Source organism: Anguilla rostrata, chromosome 18 (assembly GCF_018555375.3).
Source record: "Anguilla rostrata isolate EN2019 chromosome 18, ASM1855537v3, whole genome shotgun sequence".
Taxonomy (NCBI): Eukaryota; Metazoa; Chordata; class Actinopteri; order Anguilliformes; family Anguillidae; genus Anguilla; species Anguilla rostrata.
In genome coordinates, this window is record NC_057950.1 from 7473683 (window position 1) to 7498161 (window position 24479).

The window sequence follows — 24479 nt, forward strand, 5'->3', positions numbered from 1 at the left end:
TCTTCAATGAGAAATGCTAATCTTGAAGGAATTTTATTGATAATTCATAAAAAAGGCATATCAACTTTAATTAATTAATTTATTCATTTATTTTTTTACCTCAATTGTAATTGCATTCCTTGATTCCTAACCCAGTTCCCATTCTAGACAAATAAATGAATCTAGACAAGGATTTACAACCACATATCAGAATCTTAAAAAGTAACAATGTATGTTTTCCCCCCTATCTGTGGCCACTGAGTTTCTCATTCTACACATTAACCTCAAAGTTTTAAGCAAACGTGGTTAAAGCAGGAGTTTGCTTCACAAACGGTTTCTACCTCACCCTGAGACACCTGGGTGCCAGGAAGTGTCCCTGTGTTTATTTTTAATGGCTGTACATGTTCAAAAAATGAGGGAATTTGAATACTAGCAGCCTTACAGGAGTCCTACAGGCTCTTATCAGGCTGAGGGGATTAGCAGGCTCAGGGAAGAGGATAATGAAGCGCATTAGGACGCACATTTCAGCGGGAGATTATATTCTTATGGCTTCAAGGTTTTCCGTCCTACTGAGCTGCCCGTCTGAGAGGAAACTAATTTTATTATTCCTGCATTTTATCCTGACTTGGCTCTGCAGGGCGGGAAATAAATTTGTGCTCAGAGAGAAAATGTCATTTTGAAAATGGCCAGTAGGTGACCTGGCAGCCATGGCGCACCGTAGGAATTAGTTCTGAAAACAGTGCTTTTACAAAATCGTCTGTTCTGTCCAATGGGCGTCGTGCTTGGGAGGTTCTGCTGAGTAAGGTCCTGATGGGTACGAGCTGTGATAAATTCTGTACTTTTAAGATTTCATGTACTGTATCTGGTGGGGATTTAATACAAAAGGAGGTAGTATTTTTATTTAGAGCATTTTTTTACATGTATCAGTACTGACAGCATCGGTACTATTTCTTCACCTCCCATCTGAAATGCTCACTGTCCTACACAGTTGACAAAAATATACAGAATTTTCTTTCTGCTGAAGGAAGAGATGGATAGACAGACTATAGATCCTTTATTGCCCTTGGAGGGAATTTGCTCTGTGCATATAGGTATCTCAATGGTACAATCGTAGAAACAAACTTGAACTAAAAAAAAAAAAAACATACAGCATGTTTTCTTTTTTTGGATAGGTCTTTATAACATACCCTATACTTTATGAAACCTATCCAAAGTACAAATCACTGCCTGTATTTGTACGATTTATACATCTGTGTGGGTGTGTGTGAGTGTGTTATATATATATGTGTATGTGGTACGCACGCACATACTGTATATATATACATGTGCTTCTCTGTATTTCTTTCATTCTAAACAAAGCCAGATCTTTGACATTTTAGAGCTATTAAACAAATACCACATTGCTCGCCTTTTAAGAAATAATCCAAGACATGAGTTACTTAAGTAAGAGTTAACTCAAAAAGCCAGCAATTTAAAAACATGCTAAAATTGGATTAAAAATGATTGGAACTTGTTCAAGCAATTTGAATAAATTAAACAATTCTTTTGAATTAGGCATTTAGCACAATGACAAAGGATATGCCTTTCCACAAGTATAATTGACCAGAGCCCATTACATGTTTTTTTTTGTCAAATTTTATTTCAGACACTCGACTAAATTATGGTAATACAAAAATGAATTTTACAATGCGCATTACCATGAACTCACGCATGACTGCCGCTAGTTCTCAAATTAAAAAAAAAAAAAGGTGTATTGTTAGTACACCAACACAACTGCCACACAACCGTTATGTGAACAAAAATACTCTACGGTAACTGCTTATTGACATCAGGGGGTCTTTGATTCCCTGTAGCAGCAACAACCAGCTGGGTATATAAGAGTATGTGATCTTAGCAGAGAGCAAATGCATCACAGTGCAATCAGCTCAAGGCCCTTTTCTATTTTAATATGCGGGTCCCAATTCCAACGTGCCTACATTCCATCAAGGTTATATTAAGCAACGGGGAGCCGGAGGACATGCACATTAAATTTTCAGTAAATTAAATATTTATACCCCAGAAACCTGATTTCTCCATTTAAATAACTGCAATATTATCTGTGCTCAATTTCCACACCCCCCCCCCCCCCCTTGTGTTTTGTAACAATTGCTGTGGCCTTATTTTTTATTTCTATTCCCATGTCATGTGAGAAAGCATGTTCATAATTGTACATACAGAAGCTCTCGTGAGTGCCTGTGTTTACTGGGCCATAATATTAGGCAGAAATATTAATTTCCAAATGGAACTGCGATCAGTAAATGTGATGCACTGACTTGGTCTGAGGTTCCTTCTTTTGCAAGTGTTGTTAATATACATGGTTTAAAAAATATATACATTAAAAATGCACTATACAAATACACTTTAGAAATACAAACTAATCAACATATTCAACTTCATTGAAATATACAGTTGAAAATACAAAGTACATTTCTCAATTCCAAATACATAAGTGCTCCTACATAAATATGAATAATAATAATAATTGCCAACAACAACATTTGTAGGAAATGTCTACTGGTTTGCCAAGAAATTACCAAGGATAATAAACCCCCAGGTCATGTTCCAATATCAAGCAGACAAATTTCTATAGACTGGCTTTGTGCGCCTTATGATAAATATCAAAATTACACATTATTTGACTCAGGTTTTACATTATCTGTGATATTTAAACAGGCTGAAACATTATTTCTTGACTAAAATAACCCCTTGTGACTAAAAACAGGACCTGTCTGAAAGGTTACTACAAAGGTTAATACAAAACAACTTGATAACACAGTAGGTATTGTTTTTTAATGCCATTCACACAGGTACTGTATTGTATGTACAGTAGGCATATGTGTGATTCTGTAGCCTTTATTTGTGAATTGAAGGAAAGGCTCCAGTCACAGAAGAGGACACAGCCTCCTTTTCCTTTTTAAGTTCCTGTCCAAGTCCAGGAGCAAAGCCAGGAAGTTCCTGTTGGGGTAAACGGCTCTTTTCTGGACGACCTTTTGAATGGCGCTGCGGAGACTCAGGCGGTGATGCAACATGAGGTAGGCCAGCACCAGGGTGGCGGACCGACTCATGCCCATGATGCAGTGCACCAGCACCTTACCTGTGGGCAGGAAGTGAAGTTCACGGGTGTTAACAGATGAGAGACCTCACCTCTTATTAAAGCCCTTTGAAGAGTAGGTTTTTTGGAATGTGTGTATGCCCCCTCCCGCAAAATTCTAAATTAGTGTTCTAGAACTCCATTGCTTTCTGTTACCAGTAGTGATTGTTACATCAGCATTAGAATGTTTGGTTTAAGAACATTCTCATCGCACATTTGTGTGATGAGAACACCTTAAAGGGCTTAAAGCAACGCTGATATGTACAGCAGGTGTCCACCCTTTTAGACACTGTAGTCTGCTCCATGTTATACTGTAAGTCATGCTATAAGCAGTTCTTGGCAGCATTTCGGCTATCTCTGAGCCTGAGGTCAGTACTGCCTCCATTGGTCGCCTGTGTTACACAGTTTTCACATTAAACCTCCCAAGACCTCATGTTGGAAAGTAAATTGCCAATACGTGAAAAATAATTGACAGCGACACAGTACACCATGTCAGCAAGCATTGGGTGTACTTTCATATCCGATGTAATGTAATTACGTCACCAGCTTAATTATTACTATTACAGCTGTATTAAAGTCGATGTTAAATACATAGAAGAGGCGGTGATCAACCAAGACTGAGATCAGAACCTGACTTTAAGAAGCTCTGTCATTCTGTGAAATGTTAAAACCCACTTTAGTAAGTCGTTTAGCGCCAAATGACGAAAGTGTACATTTTCAAGTATGGTTAAATGCAGAAAAAGAGGTCCTTACAGTCTTTCTTCTTCAGTGCTTTGTGGATAAAGTCAGCCGCGGGTTTGAAATAAAGGCTCAGGTCAAACTGAGAGGAATCCTCGGCAGGAATGCCGTAATACACAAAAGAATTTCCATAGAATTCCTGGTCCCCGATGCTGCCCTGCTTGGAATGAGCGGCATTCAGTACGTGGGTGATGCCTAGTCTCTGCAACGCCGTCCTGTTCTGGGCTATTGCCCTGAGATGTTGGAAAATAAAAATAAAATGCAATCAAATAAAAAGAGATTTATTAAATTCACCACTCACCGTAGCCTACTACTGTAACTAAGACTTATAACACTCCTAAGCGTAGGTAAATTCATGGCTGTAAATGCGAAATAGAAAAGTTTTTATTCCACGCAACAAGTTTCCATTTGCATTACGCACAAACTACGTCGAACATAAAAATTATAGACTTATTATCAATGTCATTTTGTCTGCATTGTTAACTTATGTACATTTCTTCTATGTGTTCAATGGTGACACAGACACAAGTATTAGCCATACTTACACGTTTCCAATATAAAGATTTGACCACACCTCATCGACCGTTGTCAGATCTAACTTGCACGTATCCAATATATTTTCCAGCTCTTTGATCGCGAGGCAGTCGTGTTGGTTGTCTTCCGGGGCTGTCATCTCGATTTCTGATTACGACAGAATCGATGAGCAACGTTGTTCTGTTGGCGTCGCTCTTTCTTCTTCTCCGTCGCTCGCTATGATTCATCCGAACAGGTGTTTATTTAATGCCACTTTCCGGCCGCCTAATTTAGCACGGAGGCCGGCTGTAGGCTACCCTACTCCGTCTCTTTCAGCAGCCTGACGGAAAACTTGTCGTCGGAAACTTGTACGAGCCGAGAATTCCCCGACACAGAATTCTTGAAATTAAATCGCTAGAGGAAATTAAACGTTATATTGTTCTGCACATAGCAACAATCCTTGTTTACAAAATAAAACATGGGATACCGTTACTTTCCCCTTTCTAACATAAAAAATGTAACGTCAACAATTTACGCATAATTATAAGGTCTACGTGTATCCCTGCATTAATTACGCAATCATCCTCGTCACTAGCCTTTGCCTATAATAAGTCGGACAAACGCATGACTGCTTCACTGCGTGTCCTTCCATGTGCCTTTTCTGTTGTCCCTACAATCCAACACGTAACGATGACGTCGCGCTTCAAACCAATACATGGCACCCTCTCTTTTTTCTCGGAAATTAACTTTAACACGATTAATTTTAACGACCCGTTTTCTGTACACTTTATTTTCTCTTTCCACATACTGCTACAGTAATACTATGTAATATTTGTTGTTTACATATTACATGTGTCTTCTCAAGTGAGTACAAAATGATAAAAATTTAATTATTTGGCCACAACCACCATTTGCAGAAAAGCAGGGTAAGTATTTAAGAAAATAACACCTTGCCAATCATTACTTTGCCAACTATTTTACTTTGGGGTTGCGCCAAAGGCAGTCAGAAGCCCGAGAAATATTGTGCTAGTGGAAAGAAGAATGGATTCAACTAAATATCAACAAACTGTCGAAGCTAATGTCCCAGAGTCAAAATTCAACCATGAACTACTTCAAGGAATTAAAGATTAAGGTTTTGGAATGGCCTTCACAGTCCCCCGACTTGAATATAATTGAAAATCTTTGAAGAGACCTCAAACGTGCAGTGCATGCAAAACAAGAGACCTAAGAATTTCTGAACTAGAAGGGTTCTGCAAGAAAGTGAAGTGAAAAAGAAAACTCCTGAAATAAGAACAGAAAGACTTAGCTGGCTCTGAGAAATGGTTGGAAGCTTTCTGCCAAAATTAGTGTTACTAAATACTGAGTGACAGGGTTCCTACACTTTTTCACATGCCATATTTACTGTTTTATTTTTTATTTTTAAGTCAGCAAATATAAAGTAATTGCACATTAGAAAATTTGCAAGGTGCTTAACCTGAATTTGACAAAGTAAAACTGAGAAAGATGTGTAAGACTCTCCGGATAAGAGTATCTGCTAAATGTCTATAATGTAATGTAGCTTTACCCAGCTGAATAGATAGCTAGTATACTCGTGTCTGTACAAAGAGCTGTTTGACAGTGATTCACTTAAATCTCAACCTCTATGGAACGCACAGGGAAGAGGGCGAAGCAGTTCCGTAGCTGCTATATATAGGGGGGGGCCTCAGCTGGGGGGCCACATACATGGACTGCTGTGAAATTCTGTGGAATGTATCCTGCTAGGTAGAAGCACGGCATGTTAGAGCGATCCAGTACGGTGCTACGTAACTGACTGTACTATGTGGATACGTAGAGTGCCAAGGTAGATAATCAGATGTGAAATGGCAGTCGTTATCCAAAAATAATGACCAATCATTGACCGATATACATATTTAAAAAAACATTCTAGATTTCATGTTCTTTGTTTTACACTGGGTTCAAATTATTCTAAACTGCAATATGTAGTTTACTCTGACTGCATAACAGAAAGCTCTGGATTATGTACAAGCTTCGTATGTGTGTCATACTTTAATTTAATTTCAAATATTTCTCCCAATGGCATCTCTGCACTTTATTTATGATTATGACTATAGTAGGAGTAATAGATAAATGTCTTCGTGTTCCCCATTATGCAGTTTTGTGCTCAAAACATTTAAGTTCATTCTTTTATTATACCCTCGCAATAAGATGACATACGATGCTTATTATGTTTCTTCAAGTTCACACACATCTAAATTCTGAATATCTATACATGAAATGTATACAGTATGTGCAGTATAGAACAGTATTCTGTTCTCATCTCAGTTCTCCATCTCTTGTAGCCTTCAGTTCCTTTTCAGGTACTACCCCTGTGTCAGTGTTAAATATCTACCCTTAACCTCTCCACCCAGATTAAAGAATGCTTTTAGAATTCTAAGAAAAAACCTGCATACCTCATCCTTGAGGTGCTATATCTTATTAGATATGGCCAAATGAAAACAGGGCAAAGGGTACAACTGTTATTTGCTAGAGCTTATCAGTAACACTGTGGGGAAAAAAGATGTTACACTTCCTATGATAATGACCCTCCGCTATGATTTTTCACGTCATTTGTCCATCATCAGTTTCTGTCATTCCCTCTCCGCGTAAACTCATATCCAGGGCCCTCAGCTGTTTGAGAAATCCTCTGTTTGGGAAAATCCACCGGGCTTCCTTGACTTTCCGGATGGCGTCCGCCAGGGAGAGGCCGTGATGTATCATCAGGTAAGCCAGCACCAGAGCTGCCGACCGGCTCACGCCGACCGCGCAGTGCACAAACACCCTGCCTGTGGACCGTGAAGATGTGAAGAGGGCGGTTAGAAAAGAATTCACCCAGGAAAATACAAACAAAAGTTCTGTAGCAGAATTCATGGTGTATTGTGGTTTTGTTTTTTGTTTTGTTTTTTTATAAATATGTTTTCTTTGAAGTTAGCTTACTGTAGCTGTACAATTCAGTTGTTGAATTTCCCTTGAAGAGACTATAATATAATGCTTGTGTTAAATGAACATGGTGTTAAGCAGTACATCAATGGCTGACTCTGGCCAAACAAGATACTCGCTCTACACCAGATGTCTCACCTTACGCGGAATACACTGTGGGATTCAACAGTACGCATCACAGGAAGCAAATCAGCACCAGATTCCCTGCCTATACACGTAATTCAAATTAATGTTAGGTTCAGGTGGGTGCTTAGCAAGAAATGCCTCTACATGTGATGCTTGTGCTTACACAAATTAAGATGGGACTTGCTTCAGTGGAACTAATACTGCATATGATGCCAAGGGACCTGCATTTTGTAAACATTTGTGAAGCATTAGTCGTCAGTTGAACAATAACATAAAATGTTAATTTCGGAAAGATGGTCAACCCACAGTGAGAGCAGAAGTTTTCGCTGTCTTTGCTTGTTTTGAGGTGTGCAAGGAAACGTTACCTCCTGGAGTAGTCAGGGCTGTATGAATGTACTCCGCGGCAGGAAAGAAGTAAGGTGACAGGTCGAATGTTGGCAGGTCATTGGCGGGCACTCCGTGGTAGCTTACGGTCGTGCCGTAAAAATCGTCGCTCCCCTTACAGCAAGTTTTACCATGAGCTGCATTCAAAACATGGGTAATCCCCAGCTTCCATAAGCCATATCTGTCATGGGACATAAACCTGTTAAAACAGAAACACCCACAACAATGCATATATAATTAATACCACACACGTGTGTTCCCGTGCTTCTGTGTGCATGCGTGTGCATGCGTGTCCACTCCATGGTGGCTCAAATGGTGACCCATGGACTTGCATTGGGCCCTACAACCCCAGGCCACCCCGTCCCAACATAATTACAGTACTGGTTTTGAGGTCCCCTGTCTGTCAGGGTCCTTCGAATTATCCTAAATACAACAACCTTGTATATATTTGTGTGTGTGTGTGTGTGTGGACATGTATTACTATCTTTGTGAGAACCAAATGTCCCCACAAGGATAGAAAGATGAGGAAAATGACGCAAAAAACCTTTTGCTGGTCCCCACAAGTTCAAGAGGCTCTTTTAGGGTTAGGACTTAGGGTTAGGGTTAGGGTTATAATTAGGTTAAGGTTAGGGTTAAGGTTAGGCATGTATTGGTTGGGGTTATGGTTAGGGTTAGGGTTAGAGGTTACGGAATGAATGTAGTCAATGGGAAGTCCTCACAAGCATAGCAATACATTCTTGTGTTTGTGTGCGTGTGTGAATGGGCATAAAATAAAATTAAAAAATAAATAATGGACTTTATAGAAAAAGAATGTTACTTACATGTCTCCGAGAAACAAATTGGGCCATACCTCATCGACATGATTGCAGGAGGTTTGACCACTGTGCAGAATTTCCTCTAGCGCTGTCAGCGACGGAGTTCCGTGGGAAACTCCGCAGTGTTCATGGACCGGAAAACACGATATTGATCCCTCCGTTGCCATTATTACTCGGGGTCTATAATCTTGCTTCTCAGCTCCGTTAGCAAAGTTGTTTACTTCACATGTGGCAAGAGTGACGTGAACAGGTGCCGATTTAACTCTAAATCAACTTTATAAAAATAGACCTCAATACTTTTTATTCCGTGGCATACACTTTGATAACATTCGTGTGTATGTATTTGAAATGATTTTGTTGTAAAACGCATGCTTAATGTTGACTGATAAAACTAAGTAGCTCAGCGAAATAGGGTCGTTGTTAAATCGATATTAAAACGGAGCAGTCCAAAACTGATTAGATTTAGGTGCTATTTTTTACATGAACGGATTGCTTCAGTGCACCCACTACAGCAAGCCATTTATGTTGTCTAGTAGCTAGATGTCACTGTTAGCCCAATATGCACCGTGCTACCCTTCGAAATAACCTGCCATAACTCGTACGTGCAGTTCCTTGTTTACTTAAGAGCATGTTTTACTGTTCGAGCATGTTTCTGACTCGAAGAGCAATGATTTGGATCAAGCTTGCAGCTGCATCGAAAATTGCTAGGTGTTTCATAGACCCGTGTGAGGCGTCTTGTTTTATCGAGTGAGTGAAGTGCTTGGTAAGTGATCTAACGCGTTAGCCAGACAAGTTGCTTGTACAAGAACCAAATGAGATGAGAGGCACAAGTTGGCTAAGTTAACTAACGTTGCTTTTAAATGCCTGCCTTTAAGTAGCTTTTGCGGTACTGTACTCTTTGGTAGCTGACTAAATCCCTTGTATCAACTACAGCTATAGCAACATCGAATTGACTGACAGTCAGCTTGTTAACCTTAGCTGGGCTATGTAGTAAATGCCGTTTTGACAGTCGGTGGGCTTTCTAGGAGAGATGTCGAATCAATATGAAGCGGGGCAATGAATGAATTTCGTGGTGTCCTGCTGGACTAGCTCGTAGCTAACCGGCATGATAGCTCCTAGGTACCACACTAGCAACAATAACAACAACATCTTTGCTACAAACTTGTTTTTGTTGGATTGTTGGCTGACTCGAATTCGATTCATTGTGTTGGCACACATTTCCAAACAAGTGGCATAAGCAAAAACAGTGTTTTTGGTATGAGTTCACTTTGAAATGTGTTCAAAAGAATGTTGACTGACTAGTGAACTGTTTAACATTTTATCAAACTGCTGTCCTTTACATCCAGACTGCGTACATTCATATTGATTGTATTCAGTTTCAAAGTATGACAGCCTAGTTAATGCAGATTGATAGTTCCCAGCTGAATTTGCTGCGTGCTTTCTAGCTAGCAACATATTATAGGTAACGCGAAATAATGTGTTCTGAATTTCTGTACCTTGCTATGGGTGGCTACTACAATGATTTTGTGAGGTCGTCATTCTCCAGAATAGCCTACATTGCGGTATAGAAAATGTTACGAAGCTAGGTCGCTTAACTTTGCAAACGGAGAGTAGAAGTCACCCCTTGACCGCGCTAGTTGGGAATAACTTTTTAGAAAGGCCATTGTCTATTAATTTATTGTTAAATAAATAAAAACCGTTCTTCCGTATATTTCTGACTATAATATTTGTAGGATGAGGATGATATCAGATCACTGTTTAATCTGATTTGATGGGGGTTGTTTTGACCACCCCTCACAGCAGTATCTGAAGTCGGTAAGGCACAGTATATATTAAAATGTATGATAACTGTCAGCAAATTTAAGTTCTCTAGCTTCAAAGTGCTTTGTGAAACGACACATTAGCACGTGGCGACACACTTTCTTCCTTAGAGATCTGATTTGCTCTGAATTCAGATAAGTATGCGATTTGAGGTTTACCCCAAATAGGATGTAGGCACATAACTATTAACTATCTCTAGGATCTCTGAGTATAGTCAACTGGAAATTTGACCTGACTCATAAAATGCACACATCAGCAATCTCTGAGAGCACACACTGTCACAAGTTTATCTTAATGTATCAGCAGTGATGTGTTAGCCCAGCAATGTCAGCTTGTTTGAGAACCCTGACTCAACCTACTGTATACTCCCTCTCTCATCTGAGTCAGAATTCGTAAGGGGTGGCAGGTCACTGTTCTCCTCCAGAAGGTGAGTTAATCGAAATTTAGCATGTTATAGTATGTTACACAAGAGCATTTCCCGATCTGTGATTACCAGATCGCCTTACACCAGGAGGTAGGTTACAGTGGATACTGGAGCCGGAGCAGGAAATGTGAATCCCTGGGCATTCTGGCCTGATGCCACTGCTTGTGTTAATGCACTCGGGCCCCATTCCATTTGCAAATTAAGAAATGAAGAGAGCCACGTTCGCCAGGCTATTATTATGATTGATCTGGGCCTACACTTGGTGCATCTGACCTGCCTCAAGGGGCTGAATTGTGCGTGGCAGAATGTGGTAGAAGGGTTGAGGTTTGACTGCCCACTCTGTCTACTACTAGAACAATAGATCTTTCATGGGGCGCAATGTTCACTAGATCAGGCAATGAAAGACAACGAAGGAGGTCAACAAACAAGTCTGGTTTCAGCAAACATGAAAATGTGGGCTGTGAAATTTATTTCTATGGAGTGAGTGTCTCCCTCATATCTTTGTCTGATTTGCATTCTGCTGAATTGTGCCTTATGAATATTCATGCAGTGACACAATACAGTTACTGTTGTATGACAAGGGAGATGTGTATTATTGTTAGGGCAGTGTAATTCTAAATATATTACACACTCAGTTACTGTGTTTCGTATTCAGACGTGAGATATCTTGTCAAACAATACAAAAATTTTCAGACTGATAAGCATGCATTTTGCATTTAATCACTTTCACTTGGCTAGGGGAACTATCTTTAAAAAGCGGCGTAATTCCTGCATGGTTCACCCGATGTGGATGTACTCTCACTGTAAGCTCATATCCGTTGTTTCATTTCAAATCCAGGGTCCCGGAACACAGAGCCAAAACAACAGAAATTGTCTCGCTGTCTATCTACGTACACATTGCACTGAATTTTACATGGCCTCTCTGGTACTTTGGGTTAAATTTTGCTTGTGGGAAGGACTGAATGCTAGCTTATGGAATGCACTGTGTGCGTGCATACATATACTGTATATATACACACATAATTTTATTTAGATATACAATATATATTTACATGCCACCCCTGATGTGCCATACTGTATGTAAATGTTATTTAAAATCGAAATTATTTTGCATATGCAGTAACACGTGGTATAAATATGATAATATTTTCTCCTGCCCCAGTAAAAAAAAAAAAATCCAGTTACGGGTAGACTTGATCTTATTTGCATGTTTATTTTCTAACTAAGTTTGTCAGAGGGATCCTGTCCTCTAAGAACGCTGTAATTCAGGAGCCAGTCCTGTCTGAACGTGTTTGTACAGAAGTCGATACGATATCCCAGGGTGTACAGACTCAGGTCAGTCTGAACTCTGAGAGGGCGCAGTGGTAACGTACGCACTGTTGGCCTTGACTGTGCAGCGTGTGTGTCCTTGCCTTGTTTGTAGTCGTCTTGTCTTGCCGTTTGACTTCTCCCCTCTCGTGCAGCGACGTGTGTGCGGCGCTTGGTTTAGATTATCCAGAGAACTTTGGAACGGAGAGCAGGGAGTCCGGCAAGCTGCAAGTCAGCTGTGAATTAAACCGTGGAACCCAAGGCTGCAGTGTAGTTCTGTGATAGAACAGAAACAATAGGCTTCCTTTTGGAGGAATGAGTCAAGGCCATTGTAGTTAACTGGCCAGGGTGTTGGATATGGGAATCAATCAGTTCCCTTTAATAATCTGAAAATAAAGGGGTGGTTTACTCTTTGTGAACTCGTGAAACAACAAAATGCATTGTCTGCACCTTTCCCCTTTGCCCAAGGATTCATGGGAAATGCGGTTCTACATGGACAACTTGAAATGTGTAAAATTTGATATGCAAAAAAAAAAAAAAAAATGCTCCTTTTCAACAATCTGAATGAACTTAGAAATGATTAACATTCACTATTTAAAGTTAAATCAGCCACACGATAAATTGTTAAATAACATATAAGTGCACATTTTAGTGTCCATAGTCAGATATGCATTTCTTTAGACATCGGATGGACAGAGCAATCCCCTCAAAGCCACCTCGATGAAATGTGAAGTTAAACTTCCTGTTTGTGAAACAAAATGTCAATTGTATGCATTCATGGATGTATTATTAGGAGGCATAGCAAGTCATTCTGTATGTATTAGCTTATTCCAAACGTACCTTTTTCACATTTTGTCACTGGATTAAAGCTAAAAAGATGGGAAATTTAAACCCTGCTTTAAGCTTGGTATGAAGCGTAACCTTTTGCTTTTGCTATCTTGTATTTAAATCTTTTCCACTGTACTAATAAGAGCATCCATTCGCTTTCCAAAGATGTTCATATGTAGTTATATATCCTTCACGTAGCTCACATTTTACTGCTCTCCTGGGCAGATTTTTATGAAAAATCTACTTGGGGGGAAATATGGAACAAGGTTTAAAATGGAGATAGTTTAAAAGGTTGCTGACACAGTATTTCAGTTGAAGTAATGCTGTCCCGTGAGCCACTGAAATCTGCGCTCTTTATAGTTCAGTTGAGGCTGTCTGATTGGCTGTTGACTTTGGCAGTTTCTGACTCTGACTTCTGAGTTTTCCCCTGACGGAACAGGAAATCGATACGGCCTTCACTCAAACCCTTTCTACCTAAAGATGTGTCGGTTTGATTCCCCTCAGCTAATTTCCTGTGTCAAATAGAAATCTGACTGATGAAAGGTATTAGAGGAATAGCCTAATTCACACAAAAGTGTTATAAAATAAATCAGTAATTTAAAAAAATATGTTTTACTGTCTTCACATGATAATATTTACGCCCAGAGCACAATATGTATAATGCCTTGCTTGACAGGATGGCGCTTCTAACATTTAGACAAGTTACTTCCAGGTATAAACGGTCTATGCGGTTGTTTAGGGCCACAACCGCTAGGGGGGGCCACACGATCCAGTGTTTACCTAAGGTAAACAACGTTATCTTCGTAACTACATTATTCATCCCCTATCGCGGAACTAGCGGTATAAATTTAAAACTGAATGGATTTTAAAAAGCGAACGCCCCCCCGGCTCGGACAGATTTGCTTAGGGCCAACAAACTCCTAGGGCCGGCCCTGGTTACTTCCACTGAACTCCAGTTCTGTTTAATGCAAAAAGTAGGCTGTACCTCAGCATTTATGCTCTTGGCTACTCGTCATTCGTCGTCTTTAATCTCCAAATCAATTGTGAAACTCAAATGTTTTTGAGTCCTCTGTCAACTGACAAATTTGGCCCATCATTTGGCCCTTTTAAAGTTTACGCGGCCACTGTCCGTCAACCACCAGCTCTCTGAACGATGCAAATTCTTTGAGCAATGCAAATTATGTATGCAAAAAGCATTATTAGAGACCTCTATATACCAGCCTGTAAAGACAGGCAAGGGAAATGGCAACCTGTAAATGAACACACCTTTTCCTCTAACAGGCTGTTCATTCCACCAAGAAAAGCCCAGACCCCAGAGGTCAGTAGCTAGCTCTCAGAATTCTGCATTTTCAAAATGGAGGCCATGGACATTTCTGTTTTAACCAGTTTCATTTGAACCTTTAAATTAACTGATGTTAATAGTGGACTGTTAAGAAGTCAGACATGGGAACAGTGAAAGAGAGTTTAAAACTTTGAAGCCTGGATACGTGAATCATTCTCAATAAAAGGCTGTGAACATTTCTGTTTTAACCAATTTCACTTGAACCTTTAAATATACTGATGTTATTAATAGTTGACTGTTGATGTATCAGACATGAGAACAGTGAAAGAGAGAGTTTGAAACTTTGAACCCTGGCTACATCATGAATTATGCTCAATAACAAAATGCTAAAGCTAATGTGGCAAACAGACTAGCAGTACACTGCTAATAAGTGCCCTTTCTATTTGCTACATTATTTGCTACACTTTTGACTGCCTCATTATTTCTAAACTGTGGTGAAAAGTAAAACATCAAAACATGTTGACTGATTGTGGCTAGCCAGCTATTGAGTGGTAGGCTGCATTGTACGATTGTATGATTGTATCTACATTGAGTCCATTTTGTGGGCTGTCTGTAAAAAATGCACTTGTGACTCTTCACTTCAGAAGGAACATGACCCCTCAGGCCTTCTGCTCTCCTGTTCATAAATACTTTAAATGAAAGAAATTTCATTAATTTTCCTGTTTCTAAATTTGGAGAAGTTAAATATCGATATTAATCTTAAGGCTTAATGAACACTAAAAGTCAAAAAATAAAAAAAGTGTGACTACAGGGTCTTTTATAAAATCATTTTAATTATACAGGGTTCTGTCTCATACAGCTCTGGCTGGCGGTCTCTGTTCCAGGTAGAAGGGGAAGGCGATGGCAGCCCCCGAGGTTAGTGTGGCCCGCTGGAGCCCCAAGCAGGTGGCGCGCTGGCTGGAGGAGGAGGGTTTCGGGGAGTACGTGGACCTCCTGTGCACCGAGCACCGCCTGGATGGGGTCAGCCTGCTGACGCTCACCGAGTACGACCTGCGCAGCCCGCCGCTGGGGATCAGGGTCCTGGGCGACATCAAGCGGCTGATGCTGTCGCTGCGGCGACTGCGGCGGCAGAACGGAGCCGCCCTGCAGGAGCTGGGCGTGGCTTGCGAGGGGCGGGACCAGGCTTGTGATGGGTGGGACCGGGTCTATAATGGGCGGGGCCATGACTGTGATGGGCGGGGCCATGACGGTAACGGGCGTGGCTGTGCCAGTAACGGGAGGGGCCCTGACTGTGATGGGTGGGGCCGTGCCAGTAATGGGCGGGGCCCTGACTGTGAGGGGTGGGGCCGGGCCTGTAATAGGCGGGGCCATGACTGTGACGGGCGGGACCGGGCCTGCGACGGGCCCACGCGCCGATCGGCCTCCGGTCTCTGCGACCAGCGCCAGCACGCCAACGGAAAGTTCCGGCCGAGCGGGTCGGAGCTGGACCCGGAGTGCTGGAAGACGGCGGTGAGCTCCGTCTACGTCGTGCTGGTGTGCGGCCTCACCTCCTTCGTCATGGTGATCGTGCACGACCGCGTGCCCGACATGCAGACCTACCCGCCCCTGCCCGATATATTCCTGGACAGGTGGGTGCTCTGGTGCACTGGTGGAGGGGTCTCCGTGTGTGTCTGCCATGTTCGGTGTCTTATTGAATGCTGTACACGTTTTGTGCTTTCGTAATTCATACACTTTGCCCTTGAATCTGTTCAGCCTAGCTAGCTATGTCATCTATAGTAATATGAAATATATTATTGTAAGGGTAAAGGGTTGTAGGTGTCTTATGATGTCATACTGCAGAAAGGGGGTGTATGTTTAGATCAGGGGTGTCAAACTCCAGTCCTGGAGGGCCACAGCGTCTGCTGGTTTTTGGTGTCTTTCAGCACGAGTGATTCATGTAAGCCATTATTTGACTGAAGAGTCCACACACTTTGTTCTCAAAGCCTTGTTCTCATTGGCTGCTAACTGAAAGGAAACCATAAATACCTGCAGACACTGTAGCCCTGCAGGACTGGAGTTTGACACTCCTGGTTTAGATAAATTGTAAGATAAAAGCTGGAATCTGCTACTGCAGAACATAATGTACTGATGGTGATGTGAATAGGTGTGAACAGGGTGTACTGTGACTCTATATATAAGGTTAATATATAAGTATCAACTGTAAGTTAAATTTCACCTTATGTGCTCCATGAGTGTTCCTTGGTCAGGTATCCAATAGCATGCTGAGTTACAGATGAAAAGCAGGCCGCAGGTTAAATACAAAACTTAGTACAGCACATTTCTGTGTACGAGAAAAAACAGTAAATATCTGGATTAATCTGGCGCATTGATTGAAATATTCTAATTAGGTCCCTAAATTAAACTTCTTTATTTTATTCTCTCAAGATTCAGGACAAAGCAGTATGTGGTTAGCTTGAACAGAGGCCTTCATGTTTATAAATGTGTTTATCATGGTGACATGGTTCACAGTTTAAAGTGTAAATGCCTCCATTTTTGTTATTATTTTTTATAACCCTCCCTTTTTTTGTTATCTTCAATTTGGCATCACCACTGTGCCACTACTACCCGTGTGCCAGGGCACTGCCACTGAAGTGGCTGCTGCGATGTCCTGGTGCTCAAATCGGCTCAATCTGCAGAACATCTCTAAGAACTCAAAAGCTTGTCCATTACCCCTTATTTCCTCCAGAACTCTGCTCCATACCTTGGGGGATCCTGTTTGTACCCCAAAACCTTTCTCTGCACTGTGGGGATGCCTGAGTGTACCCCAAAACCCTGCTTCACATCCTGGAACACATCCTGTTTCATCCCAAAAAGCCTTGACCTCAAAACCGGGGATCCCATCCGTTTCACCTGAAACAATGAAACAATGTGCTGATCTGTGGAACTCCTGTACCCCAAAACTCCTGATGGCACCACACCATCAGGGTTACAACATGATGATCTTATCTCTAACCCGAAACTCTGCTCCACTCCACACGGGACCGTGCCTTCTGTTCACTGTTTGTGATCAACCAGTGACACCACAGACACTCCAGCCTGTAAAAGTATTAATTAGCCTGCGCTCATGAACACCTTAATGCCTGAACCATTCAGGCTTGCGGCAGCATTACACCACCTCAAAATCACAAAAGCCTTAATGACTGAACCATTCAGACCTGCATCAATATTACACCAGCCTAAACGCCTTAATGTCTGAACCATTCGGCAAGCAAGGCCCCGCATTTAAATTCTTCTCATTGATGGGGCGTGCCCTCTTGTCTGAGCATCACTTGTAGCTCAGAATCGACTTTGACATTGTGCTGTGCCCACCAGCAGGATGCTTATCGATGGGGGTGGAAAAAAAACAGCACAATTTTAACACGAGTGAAAGGAGTGCTGTAGAATTACTGACAGATCTTTCTTCACTACCATTAAACCACTGCCATAGCATGTGTACTTTTGGATCAAGTGTTTGCTGAACCTGTGTATCAACATCTTGCGTACATCTCTGAGTTAATCCTCAGTAGTGCTGAGCTGGAACTGCACATCTAATCTGTGGTGTTTGTTCAGTCCCTGTATCAGCTGAGGTCTACTGATTATAGGGGCCGCAGGTTGAAGGCAAAAAGCAAAGATCACTCCGCGTAGACATACTCACAGCATGTAGCATCAACAGCCATAGAGACACTTGCATCACACTATCAACATTACGTTAACATTGCGATCACCTATGCCTTGTGTACACTACACGGCTTTCGAAATGCTAACGAAATCCGAACAACGAAGAGCATTTCGCCGTGACACCCCTGTGACTGTCTCTTATGAAAATAGCTGGTGTTTCTGCCTTAGGAACGCTCGCACTACACGTGTAGTCACAGGCCCCGGTCACGGGGGTCACACAAAGCCTTGGGATTTTCTTAGGGTCGTCTTCGGTTAGGTTGCAATATCTTGACTAAAAATTCTTCAGTGTGCACTAGGCATTACAAATTAGAGAATATCAGGATTAGTCTCTGGAATACTAAAGTGTGAGTGTAAAGTCAGCTATACAGCTAACTTATCTTTGTTGCAGGTATACCTATAATAGTATCCCAAAAGGAAATCCGAAAAGAAAGAAAGCCTTTGCAGCTGATGTATTTCTAAAGATCACTGTCAGATAATTAAAGCTTCAGAGTCTTTGTGGCAGGAGCCATTAAATCCATTAAATAAATGCAGGGCTCCTGCTTATGGTGGTATGATAGATCCTCTCTACCCTTTTCACAGTGTACCCAGAATCCCCTGGGCCTTTGCCATGGCTGAGGCATGTGGGCTGGTCCTGTTCAGTATTTGGCTGCTGGTTCTTCTGCTTCACAAACACAGGTACTGCACCTACATTACCCACAATGCCACCTTGTCTTTGTGCCTGGATTCGGTTGCTATGTGGTCCCAGTTGTGCCTGGATGCGGTTGCTATGTGGTCCCAGGTGTGTCCAGATGTGGTTGCTATGTGGTCCCAGGTGTGTCCGGATGCGGTTGCTATGTGGTCCTAGTTGTGCCTGGATGCGGTTGCTATGTGGTCCCAGTTGTGTCTGGATACGGTTGCTATGTGGTCCCGGTTGTGTCTGGATGCGGTTGCTATGTTATCCTAGGTGTGTCCGGATGCGGTTGCTATGTGGTCCCAGGTGTGTCTGGATGCGGTTGCTATGTGGTCCCAGTTGTGCCTGGATGAGGTTGCTATGTGGTCCCAGGTGTGTCCGGATGCGGTTGCTATGTGGTCCCAGTTGTGCCTGGATGCGGTTGCTATGTGGTCCCAGTTGTGCCTGGATGCGGTTGCTATGTGGTCCCAGTTGTGCCTGGATGCGGTTGCTATGTGGTCCCAGTTGTGCCTGGATGAGGTTGCTATGTGGTCCCAGGTGTGTCTGGATGCGGTTGCTATGTGGTCCCAGTTGTGCCTGGATGAGGTTGCTATGTGGTCCCAGTTGTGCCTGGATGAGGTTGCTATGTGGTCCCAGTTGTGCCTGGATGAGGTTGCTATGTGGTCCCAGTTGTGCCTGGATGCGGTTGCTATGTCTTAACTACTGCTTGTATTTTTTCCATAGATTGCGTTGTTGCCGTTCTCGTTGTGTTAGTGTTAATCAGTTTAACCTTCAGGGTCCAAGTTGAACTATGCGGTTGTTCCCTGCACTTGGACCGGTACTTCTCTCTAGGGTTTTCGTCATACTTGTTCCTGGTCATGGTTATACACTTTGTTGTACGTCGCTCTGGATAAGAGTGTCTGCCAAATGCCTGTAATGTAATGTAATATGTGGTTTTTCCCTTGCAGGTCGATCCTGATGCGACGTCTCTGCAGCTTGATGGGGACGGTCTTCATGCTGCGCTGCGTCACCATGTTCGTCACCTCTCTCTCCGTCCCGGGACAGCACCTGCAGTGTTCCGAAAAGGTATCGCTCCCAACATTTAATGGCATTGTCTGTTTTTTCAGCCTTGCATACTTGGAACATATATTTATATTGTAAATGCAAATGATTATTTATGTTGTACATACAATATGTTAGCAAAAGTACATTTAACAAAAGCAGCTTTGCAGCATTTAAGGTTTAATGTTTCAGGAATCAGACGGCAGGACAGAATGGCGAAGTGGGCAATAACAGTCTTTTGGAAGGTGTTCTGGTTGAGAGCATCTGCTAAGTGGCTAAATGTAATAAACAGCCATTCAGGTCCAAAGTGCTCAGAGTAATTAATGGTGCTGGCAAGATAAAGATGCCCGTCTCTGTGATCAGCACCAGTCTGCCCCAATCAGGGCTCTGCTGGTTTGTGCCAAACGGAATTCTTTTTATTTTGCCTGATTAAATCGCACTCTTTTACCGCCGATAGTATGAGAAAATGATCCGCAATGAAGCCAGATACCAGCAGTCCCAGAGACTTTTAGGGTCTGGATATCAGAATTTCCTGAAAAATCATGAAAAGTCCTGTATGCGACTCCTGTCTGAATGGCTGATTTCTCGGTGATTCCTGGCTGAATGGCAGATTTTTTTAGTGATTTCTGCCTGATTGGCTGATTTGCCCTTGCCTGTCTGAATGGCTGATTTCTCGGTGATTCCTGGCTGAATGGCAGATTTTTTTAGTGATTTCTGCCTGATTGGCTGATTTGCCCTTGCCTGTCTGAATGAATGATTTCTCAGTGATTCCTGTCCTAACTTGCTGATTGGGTCGCGCAGATGTACGGGGACGTCTGGGAGAAGCTGCGGCGGGCGCTGGCCATTTGGAGTGGCTTCGGGATGACCCTGACGGGCGTGCACACCTGTGGGGACTACATGTTCAGCGGCCACACCGTCGTGCTCACCATGCTCAACTTCTTCGTCACCGAGTGTGAGTGCAGAGCGAGGCGTGGGCCGCTTTCTTAGCCGGCACCGCCGACTGATTTCACCCCCTTACAGTAGCGGTTTACATTTTGTTAGGACCCAGCCTCTTCCCGTGGAGTCAAATTCGGGACGATGCAGGAACTCACCAAGACAACAAGCACTTTACTGAAGAAAGTAAAAGAGTATTGTAATCACAGCTGACCAGTGGGAAGGTCACTGAAACACAACGCAAGTTCGCAGTACAGAAACCCCACCCCGCACTGGTCTTCTAGCCTGGTTTAAATACCCTCTGGGGCCTTGACTGGGTAATCCTATCTGATACCATATGATACTACTTCCAGAGGAGAAAAACTCAGTACCCATCATTTGACCAGTCCATAGCCCTTACCTGACATTACATCCATTTAGCACATGCCCTTATCCAGAGCAACCTATTAGAATTTATTAGAAACAGTCCCCTTATTAATACAAGCAATAGTGCCGGACCTGGCTAACAACACTCCCATACCAGTGAGTACAGATGCAGTGTCAATAAAGCATTAGTGCAAGTCAGCTATGCTAACCACAAACATACCGATTACACCCCTTACAAGAAGAGAAACTTAAATATGCAAATATGACCTAAAAGCTTAAAATAACCACAATCATACCATCATACCATAATCTGACTGATTAAATATAAAATATTTGCTAAAGATTTTAAATACAAATATGCAAATATACATTTGTGAAAACCACTAATTTCAATAAAGTTCATATAGATAATGTATTATAAAATGTTGCACTGAATACAGTCAGTGTGTGACATATACTTCTTCCCGAGCTTCACATAACCTCTGAACAACACTGTTCCTCTGTAACTCTCGTAGATACGCCGCGGGGCTGGAACTTCATCCACACGCTGTCCTGGGTCCTGAACCTGTTCGGCATCTTCTTCATCCTGGCGGCGCACGAGCACTACACCATCGACGTGTTCGTGGCCTTCTACATCACCACGCGCATCTTCATGTACTACCACACGCTGGCCAACGCGCGGGCCTACCAGCAGAGCCGCCGGGCGCGCGTCTGGTTCCCCATGTTCTCCTTCTTCGAGCGCAACGTCCACGGGCCCGTGCCCAACGAGTACTGCTGGCCCTTCGACAAGCCCGCCTTCATGAAGATGCTGATTGGCTAGCGCCACGGGCGTCCAGAGCGCCGGTCGTTGGTCTTTTTTGTGGCAGCGTCTTTTTTTCCCCAGGAGTCTCGAGCCATTTAGACGGCCTGTAAATGATGAGACTTTGGGGGTCCCGGAGACTTGCCGGTCGTAGTCGCGGTGTCCATCGCGGTAACGGTCTTTGAGATGTCAGCGTCGCACTGAGGTGCTGACTTTAGCCAGGCTTCCCGATAACGGTGAGCGGGCTGTAGGCTCTCTGCTTCACGATGGGTAGTGAAGCCGGCTGTCTGATTTCTGTCTTTCGCGTGTGGGCCCAGGGAGAGGTTAAAACCAGACGCTTTTACCTGCACTTTCATTTTCATGAAAAGGCCGATGAGGGAATAGAAATTAAAATTGAGCACATGACGATATTAAAGCAGCAGGGTTCATCATTGTAGCGTTAGGTGAAAGATGGCATGCTGCGTGGTCTTGGTGCTGGAATGCGAGGAGTTAACTCATACACAGGTGCCCCCAGATTCCTTGGACCTACTCTCCATTTAAAAGTAGCAATGCCAATGCATAAATAGCCATAACAATTCTTGGTTTTGTATCGTCTTGTGACATTTCAACTGATTCTTATTTGATGCAGATAATTGAGAGACTTGAATCATTGCCAAATATAAGTGAATATTTTGTCTTAACAAATATAATTTTCCAGCAAACCTTCAGTATTATGGAAATGTGGTGTGTGTGTATTTACACTAAATCTGTCATTTCGCACTGGCCTACTTCAGGGGTTGTGCTAATGTAGGAATGCTGATGTATAATAATTCAATTTAAAAAAAAGCTTTGAGCATATTTGATCTCTTGAATAACAAATATCCAAAACGTATATGGTATATGTGGACAAGCCTCCTTGGCTTACCTCAAACCAAAGATGCCTATTTGCATCATTTAAAATCACTGTTTCAATTTTCATAATTTATTATAATTTAACTTTGAAAATTGTATTTATTTTTTCCTGTTTTATCATTTTTATAATGATTTTTAAAATTTTGTTGTGACTAATTTAAATATGAATTGCTGACTGTTATGTTATATAATGGTTGGGTAATGCTATGACCTACTGTACTGGAACAGAAATAAAAGATTACCGCGGTGCCCTGCAAAAAGTGATTATTTATCAATTATTAATCTCATTCAGTCCGATAATGACAAAAAATCAGATGGAAAGAGAGAACATTTTAGCTATAGTTTCAAAAAAGATTTAAAAATAAAACATCTACCCAATTGCGCCCTGTAGGTTATGTGTATAGTGGACATACAGAGTATACAAGGGAATGCATGCTAAACCACACACATGTATCAGGACTGCCAGAGGCAGCCATACTGCCGAAGGCAAGCTACAGTAACTGGTTGGCAGGCTGACTATCATAAAGCATAATGCTGGGGTGCACTAAATTACAGGTGTTTGAAGACTCGTGTCATAAGTGGGTGTGGATTAAGTAGTGATAGATTATGGGCATTACAAGTGCCACTCAATTTTTTTTATTTTTTTTTATTAAAAGAGCTGACTTTCACCTACTGCTGTCTCCATTTAATGCTGGAACTTAAAATGGCTGGAACTCCCATGACCTACTGGGGCATTCTCTTGAACTGATATAAACTAAAGGAGCCGATTATTGCGATTGTGGCGGTAACGTTTTCCCAAACGCTGCTGCTCCGGTAGAATGCCAGTTCCAACCACATGAAAATAAGCTAAGGAGGAATACATTTTTATGCAATAGAAGTTGATGCATTAATGAACAAATGCATCTTCAATACACACTAATGAACAAATGCCTCTTCAATATATAATATGTGACTCTTCAGTTTATAAGGAAACATTTATAGTTTCCTACCTGTACAATTTGTTCTCTGTTGAACAGAAAACAAAAAGAATTGTATTGTTAAGACAGTTTTTGAGCTTAAATTATTTTGTAGCAGCAACCATTTCAGTTCATATTAAGAATGTATCCTGCATTAGTGAACAGCCAACAATTTTTTAGTTATTTTCAGAATTAAATTTTCATTTGAGACTTTTTTCCAAGTGAAATTTTCTTTTGAGTGTAATTCTGGTAGCAGAGCTCAGGATCCTTATTCTAGGCCACATAAAATAAACCTGCAGATTGCTTCTCCACCGGCCCTCAGTGCTGTAAATGTTGCAAAGGTAATAGCTTGAGGTGAATACAGTTTGAATACAGCTGAAATAATAATTTTTTTTTTCTAGTTTTCTAGAATATGGTTGCTTTGAAGTTATAATTATGAGCAGAATCATAGTCAGGTTCGAAGTGGATGACTGGAATTATGACCCACGTGACTGTATGACAACCAGAGCTCAATGTAAATTTCCAACCCTGTCCTAGTCGATAATTTAACTACAATTATGATTTTACCTAATTCCAGCAGCTGTTTTCTAATAGACTAAATATTGAGAGTTCTCATAAAAACCCTTTGGCACCTGGAAGTGAAGAAACACTGAGCCCCTGCCCCCGTCACTTAGCTAATGTTAGTTAAGCACTACCATTTGCGTACAGGATGGAACAAGGCCCAGGAGGCATGGCTAGCATTAGCGAGCCGGTTGGTTCAGCAGCGAAGAAGGGCAAACAAGACTCCCAGTAGCGGGAGGTCT

General features: G+C 42.0%; 3 protein-coding genes across 10 annotated transcripts; 1 reads left to right on the forward strand and 2 right to left on the reverse strand.

The window, feature by feature from the left end:
• Positions 1-1207: 1207 nt before the first annotated feature.
• Positions 1208-4984, reverse strand: zgc:153981 (dual specificity protein phosphatase family protein). Its single transcript, XM_064318371.1, has 3 exons — positions 4393-4984; positions 3863-4080; positions 1208-3112 (listed from the first exon to the last, which is right to left on the reverse strand). Exons 1-3 carry the CDS (start codon positions 4518-4520, stop codon positions 2901-2903), a joined length of 558 nt encoding a protein of 185 aa, XP_064174441.1. The 5' UTR covers positions 4521-4984; the 3' UTR covers positions 1208-2900.
• Positions 4985-6958: 1974 nt separating this feature from the next.
• On the reverse strand, positions 6959-8981 carry si:ch211-223p8.8 (dual specificity protein phosphatase 13A family protein). Its single transcript, XM_064318367.1, has 3 exons — positions 8668-8981; positions 7828-8045; positions 6959-7182 (listed from the first exon to the last, which is right to left on the reverse strand). Exons 1-3 carry the CDS (start codon positions 8826-8828, stop codon positions 6959-6961), a joined length of 603 nt encoding a protein of 200 aa, XP_064174437.1. The 5' UTR covers positions 8829-8981.
• Positions 7016-22980, forward strand: LOC135245324 (sphingomyelin synthase-related protein 1-like). Of its 8 annotated transcripts, none has more exons than XM_064318331.1 (6): positions 7016-7120; positions 15209-15952; positions 18600-18695; positions 19638-19755; positions 20533-20683; positions 21546-22980. In XM_064318331.1, the coding sequence occupies exons 2-6, from the start codon at positions 15225-15227 to the stop codon at positions 21848-21850; spliced, it is 1398 nt and encodes a 465-aa protein (XP_064174401.1). In that variant the 5' UTR covers positions 7016-7120; positions 15209-15224; the 3' UTR covers positions 21851-22980. The 8 variants fall into 8 exon arrangements, with proteins under 8 accessions (XP_064174401.1, XP_064174398.1, XP_064174402.1 ...); XM_064318328.1 differs by lacking the exon at positions 7016-7120 and adding an exon at positions 8715-8839; XM_064318332.1 differs by lacking the exon at positions 7016-7120 and adding an exon at positions 8751-8839 and having other exon boundaries at positions 15213-15952.
• Positions 22981-24479: the final 1499 nt, after the last annotated feature.